This window comes from Phragmites australis, chromosome 11 (genome assembly GCF_958298935.1).
Source record: "Phragmites australis chromosome 11, lpPhrAust1.1, whole genome shotgun sequence".
Taxonomy (NCBI): Eukaryota; Viridiplantae; Streptophyta; class Magnoliopsida; order Poales; family Poaceae; genus Phragmites; species Phragmites australis.
The window spans coordinates 29,496,870-29,511,711 of record NC_084931.1 but is presented as its reverse complement, the minus strand read 5'-3'; the positions used below and the strand labels follow the sequence as shown (position 1 = coordinate 29,511,711).

General features: G+C 46.8%; 1 protein-coding gene and 1 long non-coding RNA gene across 5 annotated transcripts; one reads left to right on the top strand and one right to left on the bottom strand.

The window, feature by feature from the left end:
* The first annotated feature begins 4,435 nt into the window (after nt 1-4,435).
* LOC133884598 (uncharacterized) lies at nt 4,436-11,230 on the top strand. Of its 4 annotated transcripts, none has more exons than XR_009903137.1 (4): nt 4,436-5,029; nt 7,772-8,629; nt 8,736-10,430; nt 10,515-10,929. It is a non-coding gene; the product is annotated as an uncharacterized LOC133884598 (long non-coding RNA). The 4 variants fall into 4 exon arrangements; XR_009903139.1 differs by having other exon boundaries at nt 4,436-5,034; XR_009903140.1 differs by lacking the exon at nt 4,436-5,029 and adding an exon at nt 10,941-11,230 and having other exon boundaries at nt 7,435-8,629; nt 10,515-10,828.
* On the bottom strand, nt 5,108-12,582 carry LOC133884595 (receptor-like serine/threonine-protein kinase SD1-8). Its single transcript, XM_062324060.1, has 7 exons — nt 11,226-12,582; nt 7,309-7,440; nt 6,734-6,906; nt 6,254-6,464; nt 5,940-6,177; nt 5,691-5,841; nt 5,108-5,611 (listed from the first exon to the last, which is right to left on the bottom strand). Exons 1-7 carry the CDS (start codon nt 12,535-12,537, stop codon nt 5,303-5,305), a joined length of 2,526 nt encoding a protein of 841 aa, XP_062180044.1. The 5' UTR covers nt 12,538-12,582; the 3' UTR covers nt 5,108-5,302.
* Nucleotides 12,583-14,842: the final 2,260 nt, after the last annotated feature.

Sequence of the window (14,842 nt, the reverse complement as noted above, 5' to 3'; positions counted from 1 at the left end):
AATGTCAGCGGCTGCCAGGCGTATTTTCCTCGATCCGCACGGCGACCGCGCGTGCCGTCCGTACGGTCATCATACCCTTCGGAAGTTGTGTGGACACGCGTCCATTCATTTTCCCGTTAGGGCGTACTTAAGGTCTGGGTCCGTAAAGACCACCTCTCGAAAGCCTGCCACATAGCGTCTGCACCAGCCTCGGCCTCGGCCGCGACGAAGGGTCCATCCGCCGTCTCCATCCCGTCGCCTACCAATGGGCCCAGGGGCTACTGTCGGTGTATCAGGAACCAGGGGTCCCTGAGTCCCGAGACCGGGCCGGCCATCCGCCACGTGTCACCATCCCGCGAGGTCCGCCCTGCGAGATAAGAAGAGGCTAAGTCCCGGGAGAAGGTGCTCGGGGCCGCCGCCTCTGGTTCCTGAGCACCCCAGTTCCCCGATGATCCGCGGAGTCCAAGTACCGGGAAGGAAGTGCTCGGGAGAGAGTGCTCGGGGCTGCACGTGGCAGCCCCCGAGGACTCAGTTCCCCGAAGATTTCCCCCCAGTGCTCGGGAGAGAGTGCTCGGGGCTGCACGTGGCAGCCCCTGAGGACTCAGTTCCCCGAAGGTTTCCCCCAGTGCTCGGGAGAGAGTGCTCGGGGCTGCACGTGGCAGCCCCCGAGGACTCGGCTCCCCGAAAGTTTTCCCCCAGTGCTCGGGAGAGAGTGCTCGGGGCTGCACGTGGCAGCCCCCGAGGACTCGGTTCCCCGAAGGTCTTACCGGAGTGCTCGGGAGAGGGTGCTCGGGGCTGCACGTGGCAGCCCCTGAGGACTCGGTTCCCCGAAGGTTCGCGCAAGATCGTTCGACGACCCAAAGGGTCCCCTCGCCGGGGTGTCAGCCAGTCAAAGACACGAATGCCGCATTTAACAGGCACGCGCGGCCTGACATCCTGACATCCTGACATTCTCAGCTGCCCACGCCCTAGTGTCAGACCCTGCCATGCTCTGGCAGGGGGGCGTGGGTCCATTAAATGCACGGGTCCCGTCCCGTTTCACCCGGGTGCCTCGGGATAACGTTGCAAGAATCGAAGCGCTCCGCCTACCACCCTGCCCCGGCAGAAGGACAAGACAGGGTGGGCGCACCGGGCACCTCTGCGGCTGCCCGGTGGGCCCTCTTAATGGGGCCAGAGGACCTCCACAGTGGCGGGTGGTCGGATGCACGCCGCAATTTTCCACCGCCCCTGTCACTTCGCCAAGACGGAATGATGACGCCTTTCTCCGTGGCACCTTGGCACGTGCGCCCCCTCTTTCCCATTCAGGATAAGTCGAGGTCGGCGCGCCTATAAAAGAAAAGGATGGAGAATACATAAAACGACGCTCACGCTCACGCTCACGCTCACAGCTCAACACACACAGCTCACAGCTCACGACACACAACACACGACTCACGACTCATCCTTGAAGAATTCCGCCTCAGATCCGGAAGCCCTCAAAAAAGACCCCGAAGCTCAGATCAAAAGACGAAGAACATCACAAACAAGCTCGAGCCAAGCTAGAACACGAGAGTCTCAAGCTCTCTGTAGACAGCTCACCCCTGTAACCAGATACATCCTTGAAGAATTCCCTTCAAGGAAAGGTATAGCACTCCCACAGGAGTAGGGCGTTACGCCTCCGTGCGGCCCGAACCTGTCTAAACCCCGGTGCACCCATCTTTCTTGCACTAGGACGATCATCTCCCACCACCAGCCACTGCATTTATTTCCGCTCCCATCTATTTCCCAGACAAGCTCGTTCAGGATCATCCCCCCGGCTGAATCTTTAAAAAGGGGTCTCTCGGGATCCCTGCGACAGGAGTTCATCCTCCGACAGGTACCATGGAACTTGCCGCTTAGAAATGTGGCATCCACACATACAACCGGCCTACAATGCCTGAATGCTTCGATGCATTGTCCAAAGGACCAGAATAACCTAATGAGGTATCGGTCAGTGGTGCTATATGACCCATCATCTAGCCTGATCGGCTCATCCGCCATGGCCCATTGAGTCCCTGGATTCGTCATGGCAATCTTCTGCAGCAGTCTCGGAGCATTGTTGTATGACTCTTCGAAGCTTCCAAACAGCATCTTCAACGCCTTCTGCTTCGCTCGCCACGCGGTGTGGTAATTGATAAGCATGCCAGTCTTAGTGTGCACCTCCCCCATAATCGATTTTGGCGACAAACAAATTTCTGTACCAATAAGCGTGATGAGGAGTTGGGCTACGAACCTCGCATCAACGGCGTGGCTCACATTCCTAATAGCCTCTTCGCTGCATGTATGTGGGGTGTGTCTACTGATCACAAAATAGTTCTCATATTTCGGCTGATGTGCTCGTACGAAGTAAGGGCAATTCGGGTGCTTCGTACACCTGACCTCATACCCCGTAGGGTTAGACCGGGCGCACTTGTGGTCTCTTCTTGTTATTACAGCATAGTTGCTAATAAAGTGGATGACCTCCCCTCTGTTACCAAACTGTTGCCCGACCTGAATGTCGCTATTCTGGTATCCCCAGTTAGATAAGGTGTTATATTCAACGACGACACACTCCAGGAGCCCAGTACCACGAAAGTACTGGATCGCCGGGACCGGGTCATCATTGTCAGCAGCTTCTTCATCCCCGCTACCACCGTCTTCATTATCCATGCATCCTGCATCGACCTCACAAGGGTCCACTCTACCTCCCTCTCTACTGGAACTGCCCTCCCCGACATGCCCTCCATCCTCTTCATGCATCACCTGCTGGCCTGAGCCTTTCACAGTGGTCACTGCATCACCTTGCACCAGTCGTGACACTATGTTTACGTACACCGCCATATCAAAGTTCTCCTCCAATGCCTTGCGTGAGTACAAAGCCCATGCGTTGTTCCTACTCATCTCGAATAACGTATGGACAACGACCGAGCTATTTGGAACAAGCCGCGGTCGTACACCCTCTAAGACAACAGTATGGGACTGCTGGTTCACACGCAAAAGGCGCATAATATGTGATTTCAGGCCATCTAGATCAATAGGTACCTCAACTAAACTCTCTATGTGCTGGCAGTTCTGAATTGTTACAAGTCTCCCATGCAAAACTGTGGGACGTTCTCCATAATAAATATGGAAAATCATACCGTATCTCCTAAATAAATATACATGTAATAAATAATAAGTACAAAAATAATACTAATTAAATAGTGCAATATACAACTAATATGCATCTTTGTTGCTACTGGACACTATCTTCTACGGTTCTACCAAACCTAAGTGATTAAACTAATTAATCAAGTTAATTGATTAATTATATTACTTTAATAAAACTAATTACCTAGATTAAATCACGTAAATTCATGTTACTATATTAAGTAAAGAATCTAATCACACTTACTAATAAAAATTATATAACCCAACTAAATCATTAATTTAAATACTCTAATTTACCAAAATAATATAATTAATCAAATGTACTTGAATGAATTTAACAATATACTAACGAAAAGACTAATATACTTCTGAATGAACTAAGAAAAATCTAATTACAATTACTAATTAACTACGTAATCTAAAAACTTACCTTAAGGAAATTAAGCGCGGCTGCTGCTCGCGTCGATCCTCTCCGGCTGCCCCCTCTGCTCGAGCTGCTTCTCCTAGCGTTGATCCGCTGCTGCTCTCTTCTTTCCACTGCTGCTCTATTTTCTTCTCCCTTCTCTCCACTGCTGCTCTCTTCTCTTCTCCCTTCTCTCCTTTGCTGCTCTCTTCTCTTCTCCCTTCTCTCTTCTGTGAGCCAGGGCTTTTTATTAAGCGCAAAAGCAGCATCCCGCTGGCACGCACACACCGAAAGCATCGACAGGACGTGAAAGCGACATGATACACTGAATTCGGCAACTGAGGTACCGAATACGGCACTGTGGGCCGTATTCGGCACCTCAGTTGCCGAATACAGCAGAGTACAGGGTGTATTCGGCAACTGAGGTGCCGAATACGGCCCACAATGCCGTATTCGGCACCTCAGTTGTCGAATACGGTAGGCCCGGGGTGCTTTCGGATTTTCAGTTACCGAAATCTAAATTTCGGAATTTGAGGTACCGAATACGAGTGCTAGATTTACAAATACGTCAACATATTATCTAATTTCACAAATACGATCGCGTATGTTCAAATTTGCCTCGTCTCGGTGCTCGCCACTCTCCGACGCTGGCAAGGTTCGCCTTGCCGAGCAAGCCGAGCGAGACGAGCAGGTAACGGATCCAAACGGACCGTAGTGTCCTCCAGGCCGTCACGAGGCTCCACCGATCCAGGCCGTGCGCATGTGCCTTTCATATACTTTTATGGGCCTTGTCTTTCTGCACATTCGGCCCAAAGGTCATGGCAGACCGAACCATCCGGCCCCAGAAAAGGAGCAATTTAAACGGGCCTTTTAGGCTGGGCTTAGCGGATATCAGTTCCGGTTGCGACGCCGACCTTGTTCGGCCTCACGCCGTCGGGTTGCGGAAAGCAGTTCAGCTTCAACACGCCGGGGAACAACGCCGGTCGCCGGCCACTCCTCCCCGGCTCTGCCTTGGTTTGGTTTGGCCGCGCGAGCTTGGGGGGCCAGGGGGTGGAAGTGGTGAGCGCATCGGTGAGAGGTGCGGCCGTGCGGCTCCGGAGCAGGCTGTGGAGGTGGGCGAGGGGTGGATGAAGGGGGCGCATCGGAGAGGGTTGCGGTTCCGAGCAGGCGGTGGAGGTGGACGAGGAGAGTGAGGGCGACGCGAGGCAGCCGTAGGTGAGGAGTAGAGATGCGGGTGCGAATGATCGGGCCCCGTCGTTCCGGTGATGGACGGGGACGATCCTTTACAACGATGCATGCTTATGTGGGGATCGTTGCGCAATTTAGCCATCCTCGCCGCCGCCGCCGTCTGGACCGTCGTCTTCTCCGGCTGCGACCTTCGTCAACCCAACCTCGACGTCATGTAGAAGAGAGAGGGACTCAGCGGCTCCTGAGCCCGCGAGCGGAAGGGTGGTACTAGAATTGGAGAAGCCTGGCTCTTGGTGGCGCCTGTAATGCAATGTGAGGTCTTACTCTGACCAGCCTTTCATTTTGCTTCACAAAAACATCTATAAGCTCTAGATTTTTGGGTATTGGATGAATTTTGAATCTTACAATTTTTTTTTTACTTACTATCCACTATCCAGTGCTGGAAGTATTCAATTACAATCCACAAAACTACATTCCTCTACAATTCTACGCTCGCCAAACACAAAGATAACAAATCAGAGTCAATGCCGTTCTAGTATTCCACAATATAAGTGTCCTGCTCTGATCAATAGGAGACCTAGCTTGCTAGCGACCCTCGACCATGGTGATGGTCATGCTGTCCACAATGCTGCAGTCAGGCTTGCTCGACGATGTGTCTTCGGTCGCAGCTCTTCTTGCAGCAAAGCCAGGCTGCTTGGGAGTAGGCAATGAGGCAGTGTCAGTGCTGGCCAACATCAGGAGCACCTGGGACATCAGGGGACGGTCGTCCGGGTTCTCTTGCACACATAGAAGCCCCACTTTGAGGCATTTAAGAACCTCATCTGAGTTGAAGGAGCCTTTCAGGTTTTCGTCGACTAATACCAGGCTGTTCCCCTCGTTCAGTAAGCTCCAGGCCTGGTAAAAATCCAGAAATAGTTGCTAAATTAGCGTCAAGTCAAATTAATGAACATTATTGAGCTGGATGGATGCTCACGTGTGCTAGAAGGTTGAGGTGGCCGGAGTAGCTGTAGACACCTCGGTTCCTTTTACCAGTTATGATTTCCAGCACTATGACGCCAAAGCTAAATACATCTGATTTAACTGAGAACACTCCATCCATTGCGTACTCAGGAGCCATATAACCACTGTAGAGAACCATGTATATATCATCAACATTGGGATATTAAATTGCACAGTCAGTATTAGGTGATTAAATTTTCTGTCAAAACACTTAGTTACTTACTATGTTCCAACTACTCTGAGAGTATTGATTTCTGCGTCGTCACTGCCAAACATTCTTGCCATGCCAAAGTCTGAAATTTTAGGAGTCATATCCTTATCCAGAAGAATATTGCTCGTCTTAAGGTCTCTGTGGATGATTCTATATCTCGAGTCCTGGTGAAGATACAGTAAACCTCGGGCGATTCCCTCAATTATACGATATCGTGTTTGCCAGTCAAGTAGCTTGCTCTTGGTTTTGTCTGTTAACATAAATAGGTTGCTATTTGTTGCTTGAAAGGTTTGGAATGTTGTTGCTCAGAAGGGTTAAAGGCATACCAAATAGAAAGTAGTCCAAGCTTTTGTTTGCCATGTATTCGTATATAAGTATCTTTTCTTGTCCAGAAATGCTGCACCCAATCAATCGAACAAGATTCCGATGCTGTAGTTTAGCTATCAACAAAACCTCATTCTTGAATTCATCAAGACCCTGTGTTGATGTTCTTGAAAGTGTTTTAACAGCTATTTCTTGTCCATCCTCAAGCTTACCCTGTAGTTATGAAGTCATGTATTTTCAAATAAATTATATATGTATAAAAGAATGCCACATTTTTAGTGTCGGGACTACCAGTGATGTTTTGCTTACATCGTTACATGAAAGAACATTCTATTTGGAAATTCTTGAAATCTTTGTGCATGCTGAAATGCTAATGTTAAATTTAGTCAGCGGTTGGGCTGTCTTGGTGCCACTTTGAATTGTTTCAGAAATGTAAGATGTACCTGCACTACACCTATCATATATAGGTTGAGATTTGATACCTTGTATACTGGCCCGAAGCCGCCTTCACCGAGCTTGTTGTCGGTTGAGAAACCCTCTGTGGCTTCTGCTATTGTCTCGAAATCATACATTGGCAGATCCAGGTCATCCCCATGACCCTTTCCTTCATTAAGGCCCTCCTTACTGTGTGAACCAGCGCTCCATGTACTTAATCCTATAGAAATGCCAAAGTTAGAATTGCATCAACCAGCAAGTTGTCAGTTTCTCTGAATTTTTACATTTGTACTTTTTTTATTGAAGCAACAGGAGGGGCGCACCCCTACTGACTATATATATTGAATGGAAGGAACTGAGCTAGTGGGTGTGGATGTACACCTAGACCACCTAGGTTCGAGTCCTCTTTGACGCGAATTTAGGTGCCTATTTCTTCTTATTTATAATGTTACCTAGTTCCTCCTATGTTGGTCAAGTTTTTTTTTATATTGAATGGAAAAAAGAAAGTGTATCTATATACAAAGGATAAAAGGAAAAATAAATATTACTACATTTGTACTTTAAGATAAGGTATTGTTGTCCCTTTTTAGGAGGTCAACGGTCTGTAGTGATTGTATGTCACCTAGTTTTCTTGCTTTTGTTCTCTTTGCTCTCCAAATGAAAAACCCCGCGATTGCTAGAATCCCCACTGCAGTTATGCTGACAACAATTGCAACCACAATATTGACCTTCTTCTTTGACTTGCTTCTTGAACCTGTGCAACAAATCATAAATAATAAGTTTGATCATGGACTTGGTTGCACCTGCAATTTTCATATCTGGGTTACTTAGAAAATAATATACATAATAGTATAAAGCTGTCTATGAATTGTCAGTGTTCCATTTGCTGATTACAACGGCATATTGCTACTGTTAAGAACGAAGGCTTCATGGTAAATTTGTCAGTTTCGAATATCTTCATTCAAAACTAGGTGAGTGAATATATTAAAACTCTAGTATTATTCCATGGTCCATTTTTGGTAGATCTTTTGTACTACAGGATACAGAATCTATGTATCTAAACTACGGTGTATAATATTTTGCAGAGATAAGTGCTCACTCATTACTGCAAAGCATTCTTAACCATGGATGGAATAGCTTTGTTGCATCAAATGATCTATGTAACCTTTGCTTGTGAATAACTGGACATCATGGGACCAAATCAACTACCAGTTGGTGGTCGTGTTCTACCAATTACCAAACTCTTGAAATCTGAACACAGCATACAGCACAGAGGGTTCACGTCTATCCTGGACCATGGCACTATGAATATGGGATGCCTCGCACATAATTTGCAAGTTATGTTCATGTGGGAAATGAATTCTTCATGATATTTCAGTGGAAAGAGAAGACAACTGTTATCACTGTTGGCATGTCTTGGTCCAACATATGTCCTTCCTAACCAAAAAACCTGGAACATGATGTGATGGGCCCCAACTTTTTGCTGGCGTAGATCCATTTCCATGTGGTGCATCAAGTGACATGCCAGTGAATTTTAATTACCAAGTGTGAGAAGGATTGGTTCACATACATAATGGCATTAATAGTGCAGAGTTAGACTTGGAAACAGATGCTGCGACGCCCATGTAGCGAGCGGGACGATCTGCAGTTTAATAGTAATGCTTGGCTTCCCTAGACAGTGCCGATAGTTGAGCAGGAAGGGACCATGGAATTTTACCTGTGTCTAGGCTTTAAATCATGTGATGGTGCTAGAAAGCAAAGGAGAGTGGAGTACCATCTTGACCCCGGCAACAGCAGTGCCCTACATCACTACAGAACCTAGTGTGCAATTTGGACACGAGTACTACCAATTCTTTGGATCTGCAGAACTTTTCACATGGATTATTAATTACCTGCCAGCTGTGAAGCAACAATACCTTTTGTGATGGTAACAACTAGTCCAGGTATGTTGATTAATGATTTCTGCATGCTTGTGTGACTTGATGAATTCCTTCTGATTGGAGCATATGGTGCTAGTCTTACTTAACTTTGACACTTCTGTTGTTGCAGGGGATCTATTCTAATGCCTTCTGTTGAGTTTCATTAAGTAAGTTTTTTTCTAAAATGGCAACATTTTTTTCCTTCACCAGTTAATGCATATTTGTTTAATCAATAAACACACAAAACTAGCGCATCGTTCCTACTGGATCTCTTGTATACCACATATAAATGACATTTATCCCGGCTGTAGAGAGCCCTAGGCTCCCTTCTCCCTCTCTTTCTGTGCTTCTTTATTGATTGGCCGACACAAAAAAGGAAAAGACTTGAACACTGACTCACTTATCATGAAAAAAATCACCTTCATACTATCAGTGGACTAAGACATGGCTGATTAATGGGGATTAATGTTCATAATAAAATGTTTTTAATAAAATCATGTAAAACCAATTTACATGCAACCCTATGAACCCTCACATGTCAGTGTTTCTTTTAAGAAAAAAAAAATCCAGAAAGATCAGTTTATGCACATAGCAGCGCTTGTGCTTAAGAATTGTAAAACGGTGATGAGTGCCCATATATGTAAAATGATCTTAAGTCCCAAACACATTTTGTCCCGTTTCATTGAAAGGGTGCGGCCACTTTCACAGGAAAGTACCATGGTATTTTACCTTGTTTATAGCCTTTTGGCATGTGATATAATGATGTTGCTGGAAAGCATGTGCACTGGAGTACCATCTTGCACAAACCAGCATCAGCATGTGATATATTTGTCTGGACTTTGGACCACTTATTCTTTGATATGGAAGAGGATTCTTCAGATGGTTTAGTCACCTTTGTGAGCTTTCAAGGCAACTACTGTCCTATTAATACAACTACTCTTTTGGGTATGTCGATTCCTGCGCAGCTACGTTCTTTGATGATTTAATTTCCTTAAAAAAATGAACATATATGCTGTTACCAATACTTAATTTAACACTTTTTGTTTGTTGCAGACAGCTTAACGTCTTCTGTTCACTAGCTATGATGCAATTTATCAAATTATCCAGCTGCAGGCTTGCAGCAAACAAAGAAGGACATAATTCAGATTTATCTTTTATCAATATAAGGCATTTTCTTTTGGTCACACAACATGCAAAAATTGGCAATTTTTTTCGCTTCCTTCTAGCTGAATCTAATCGATGTCTATTCATAAATAACATTTAGTTGTTAATCCCATGTCAGGAAGGGCCCTTCCTCTTTTCTGCCTTTCTATTGGTGTTTCGTTATTTGATTGACCCGTAAAGAGAAGATAGACTCAAAACCTTTCCATCTATACCTCATGTTTGGCAGTTTTATACACGCCAACTTCATGCGAAAATAACCTTTTATTATACTGTCAGAGTTCAGGGTCACATGTGATTTAGACTTGGCTGACTAATTGGCCTTAGACATTGTAGATGTTTCATGATTTATCATGGTACCTAGAGATTTGGTTCCACACAAAAACTGGGGGTTAGATGAGATGTGTCGGCAGTGACTTGCACTGCTGCAACATGAAAATATCGTGCTGATATCTTCTGGATGGAAAGAAAATGCCGTGTCCAGTTTGCTTAGCAGGATTGGGAGATGCTGGAATCATTTAGTAGCAGAATCACATTATACAGTGAAACGGACATGCTATTTCGTCAAGTCAATTTTGCTGTTCTCATGTGCAGCACGTGAACTACTATGAACTGTGTGTCTATGTGTGCATGACTGGGGCAGGCACCAAAGTCTTCTCAAGAGGTCCAGAGTTGCTTGGAACCGAATCAATTCCTTCACTATTAAAGCGTCTATCCTAATCCTGCATTCATTGGATTGCACCATCAGGTGACATCAGGGATAGAAGTACAAGGCTTGCCTATAACATCTGAAAGACACAGTACAAGGATAGTTTCCACATGGGGTTGAGACTGGAAGACCTGCCTAATTGTAGGTATTGGAATCTAACCTGTTTCAGATCTCAAAGTTCAATTTGTATCCAGCTCAGTGTGTGTTGATTTTGTTCATAAGTCCTGCTCATTGTGCCCATCTACATCGCATAGCGCGCCTGAAAATTTGGATGCTACGTGTGCAACAAGGACACAGGAGATTGAAATACTGTTCCAGAATTGAGGCTTGCTTATCCATGCCACGGCCTACAGGTTTAAATCTTTCTTGTGCATATGTTCTCGAAAAATACTTTTCTTGTGCATAAACCGTAAATTGCTAAGTAATACTACTACGTTATGGTTCATCGCCTGGCTATGGTTTAAGGATGACAGGCTATTACTGTTGATGATATTACTGTTTGATGGGGACGAACTTCAGATGCCGAAATGATTGAAGGAACTAAAGGATAAACTCAGATCAGATGCTAAAGAAGCCTTTGGTCTTTCTTTTTTCTAGAAAAAAAAAACCTTTAGCCTTTCTTTCAAGTGGTGAAGTTATCTGATAGCAAGTTCTCACCAACCAACATGCATCATTCATCATTGTATGGTAGAACGAAAGAAATCAAGTTGTTCATGAGTACGTACATAGACGAAGTGAGGTGCAACGTACCGAGATCGGCCGCGGCGAGGCGGACGTACAAGTTCTGGCCGAAGGCCGGGTAAACCCGGAGGTCGGCGAGGCCGCCGGCCCACATGACGCAGCCACGGTGGCCGGGCTCGCCGCTGAGGTTGGCTCTGGCGTACGCCGTGCACGAGCAGTTCCTCAGGCACCTCTGCTTGCACTGCTCCCCGCTGGCGTCGTAGTCCACCACGGCGCTTGTCGTGTCCGGCACCTTGGCGTGTTGCAGCACCGTGAACCCGTCGGTGCCGTTGGTGCAGTCGAGCGGCGTCTCCCGCACGCACCCGGCTCGGCCGTCCCTCAGCGCCCACGACGCCGACGACCGCGGCGTGAAGCCGTGGAGGCACGAGCAGACCGGCACGGTGTTGGTGTCGCACACCCCGTTGGGCCCGCACTGGGAGACGGTGTCGCATTGGTCCTTGGGCGCGTACCAGTAGAGGTTCCACGCGCCGGCCGCCTCCACCCAGGTCCACCGCTGTAGCAGCCCGCCGCTGACGCCCGTGCTGTTCAGCGCCAGCCGCGTCACGATGCTGGCGTTGGGCACCTGGAAGCTGTAGGTGACCTCATGGGCGTTGTTGACGAAGCGGAAGGTGAAGCCCATGTAGGTGACGGTGTCCGGGACGCCGGTGAACTGCACGCCGTCCCAGGGGCCCGAGCGCCACACCTTGTTGGGCCCGTTCCAGACGAACACCTCGGGGTCGCCGGACGTGACCATCGCCGCGACGAAAGGGCCCGGCGACGGGTCGGAGGGGCTCGCCCACGCCGTCAACGTCATGTTCTTGCCGGCGGCGAAGTCCACCCCGACCCTCATCCCCGGGAGCAGCGTGTCCGTGGGGTAGTCGAATCCCTGCCACGCGACGCGCCCCCGAGCGTCGGAGACGACCAGGTTGCCGTTATCCTGGATCCGCGCCGTGCACGGGCCGCCGTGCACCGCGCCCGGCGGCGGGGACACCGACCACACCACGGTGGAGTTGGCGTCCGCGACGGCGAGCGTGCAGTCGTGGGAGACGGAGAGCGTGGCGCCGCCGTTGTCCCCCACAATGCCGCGGACGGGGTCGGCACGGTTGGCGACCCAGACGACGGTGCGGAGCGACACCTTGGCGTACCAGACGCCGACGTAGGTGTTGTTTGAGCCCGGCGGGGTGAAGAAGCCGAGCGCGAAGCTGCCGGCGCCGGACGAGACCAGCGTGTCGTTGCCCCGGAGCGGCTGGCCCGGCGCGATGGTATCCCTGGCGCGGGAGACCGCGGGGAGCAGCAGCAGAATCAGGGCGAGGCAGAGGCAGAGCTGGTGGTTGGCCACCATTGCGGCAACTGAACTAGTGCAGCAAGCTCGCGGCTCGACAACTTGGCAGCATCTTTATGATTCCATCATGTTGTGGGGAATTTTTTTTATTACTTAAATAAAAAATTAAAAATAGATTGTCTGTTTTGAAAATCCTACATCTAAAAATAAAAAATATTACGTTTTATTACTCTTAAAATTCAAAATACTATATAAATAGTCATGAAAAATTCTGAATTTTTTTTATGGAATAGATGATACTATGATCTAACTCTTCAAAACTTTTTAGATAAAAATATGATATGTAAAATGAGAAAAAGATAAATTTCATTATACAAACTAATAATTTTTTTTATTGTATAAGTAATTATTTGAGTTAAAAAAATTAAAGAGCTGGATTACAAAATCCTCTACACCATACTTTTTTTTTTCAAAAAAAAAATTATTACTATTTCGATAGTGTTTTAAATTTTGAGAGCATTAAAACATTGTATTTTATTTATTTATAACCTATCATCCATTTAAAAGATGTAAAATTTATGAACTTGTCACGCATCGAATGGCCGATTAGATTGTAGATGTACGATTTTAAAAAGAACACTTATTTTTATAATTTTTTATTTAAGAAATATAAAAATAAAAAAGTTTGTGTTATGATCAGCAAGCCAGTGAAACAGTTTTTTAAAACCTCACTACTAAAATATAAATTGTAGTATCTGAACGTACTTCCAAACACATCACACACGGTAGAACAGTTGTGAGTCTTCTGATCAGGCCCAGATGGGCCAATTCTTTTGAGCCTAGGAAGTCTCAGCTGGGCTGTATTGTGCTATTAGAGTTCTAATGGAGTTGGGCCTGTTCGCTGTGATGTGTAGCTGGGCCATACATCTTTCTCCATGTCACCTCTTCTCAGAATTTGCTCATGTAACAGGAATGCATACACAGATACACTTAATAAAAATGGTGTGTGCGTGCCGCCGTCTCACAGTAAAATTTGTCTCCTGCACTCCTGTCGGTCAGTGACGGTGATCACGAGGTACAGATCGACCACATCATTCATCCCCTCTCTGTCGGTGATCACGAGCAAGAGATCTACCATGTCCTCTATCGCGCAGATCAGTGCACGGATCGATGAGCCGGCGGCCGAAAGGGGAGCAGCAGAAAGAGACGATCGTTGTGCATGATGGTGAGGCAGACTTGAAGGCTAAGGCAGTAAGGCACACACGAACATGGACGTTCCATCCATGCACACATCAGCTCACGCTCGAGTCGAGCTTCCCTTTTTTTCAGCGTCAAGGGACTGGACCTGGACGAACAGAGCAACTGCCATGCATAGCTGCTGCGCCAATCCATCGTAGGCACGAGTTCCCGTCGCCTCTGACGGCCATCATTAAGCTGCAACTTTACAACAAAGACATCATGATGTCGTATGTATGCTAGATCAGATCAGCTAGCTTACCGCTGATTGATCAGATGGCGAGTAATCAACACATATATTTTTTTTCTTTGGAAAAGAGGACGGGAGTTCTATCATTCATTAAAGAAGAACATAGTTTCTACAACTAAACGCTCCTCTTGCTCAAACGAGAGGGGTAAGAAACTACATAAGATCAAACAAAAAAGACTTTGGCGCATAACAACACATAACACCTCTAATATGCAAAAAAAAAAAAGAGCTAAAGAGACAAAAAACACTTCTATTTTTACGATGACGTCTTTCTTTGCTAAGATTGAAACCTGACTTGGTTGGAGATTAGAATTTTGAAAAGTCCCCATGTTTCTCTTCTTCCAAATATTTCAACTCATATAGATGAAAATTACATTGGCTGTTTTTCTTGAGAGCTTTGGAACTGGTGATCACCACATATCGTAGCTTAAATTCTTGTCTGAATTACGTGGTGACGTTGATTATAACGCAAACGCAGCTGATGCAGATCGGCATGGTTCAGCCCTCCAGAATGCAGTCCGTTCCACTGATTTATCGGTCGAGACCTTGAAATCCCTGCCTCCTCGGCCAAACAGCTTCCAGAAGACAGATCCTTTGGCTTGTCCGTCAGGGTTGGTGGCGAAAGTGAGAGATGGAGGCATTTAAATGTCATTGGAGATCTTCTTTTTCTTTTCAGAAAGGGTATTCCCGAATTTCATTACCATGGCAACGAAATTACAAGATAGGCTACTAAAACTGAAAGTGACAATCCAGCTGGGGATTCCACAGCACAGGGGGCTATCCATTACAGGGGGCTATCCATTACAATTTATAGAAACAACCAGACGCTTGATGAACCAGCGCAAAAGATAGCTGCGAGAAACAGAGATAAACTATTCT

What these genes read in the sequence shown, in the direction of transcription:
- LOC133884595 (XM_062324060.1), bottom strand. Translation starts at nt 12,537, where the DNA reads ATGGTGGCCAACCACCAGCTCTGCCTCTGCCTCGCCCTGATTCTGCTG. An exon ending in GCTTCGGGCCAGTATACAAG is followed by an intron (nt 6,465 to 6,733) that starts GTATCAAATCTC and finishes TCATAACTACAG; the next exon opens with GGTAAGCTTGAGGATGGACA. An exon ending in CTCAGAGTAGTTGGAACATA is followed by an intron (nt 5,842 to 5,939) that starts GTAAGTAACTAA and finishes GGTTCTCTACAG; the next exon opens with TGGTTATATGGCTCCTGAGT.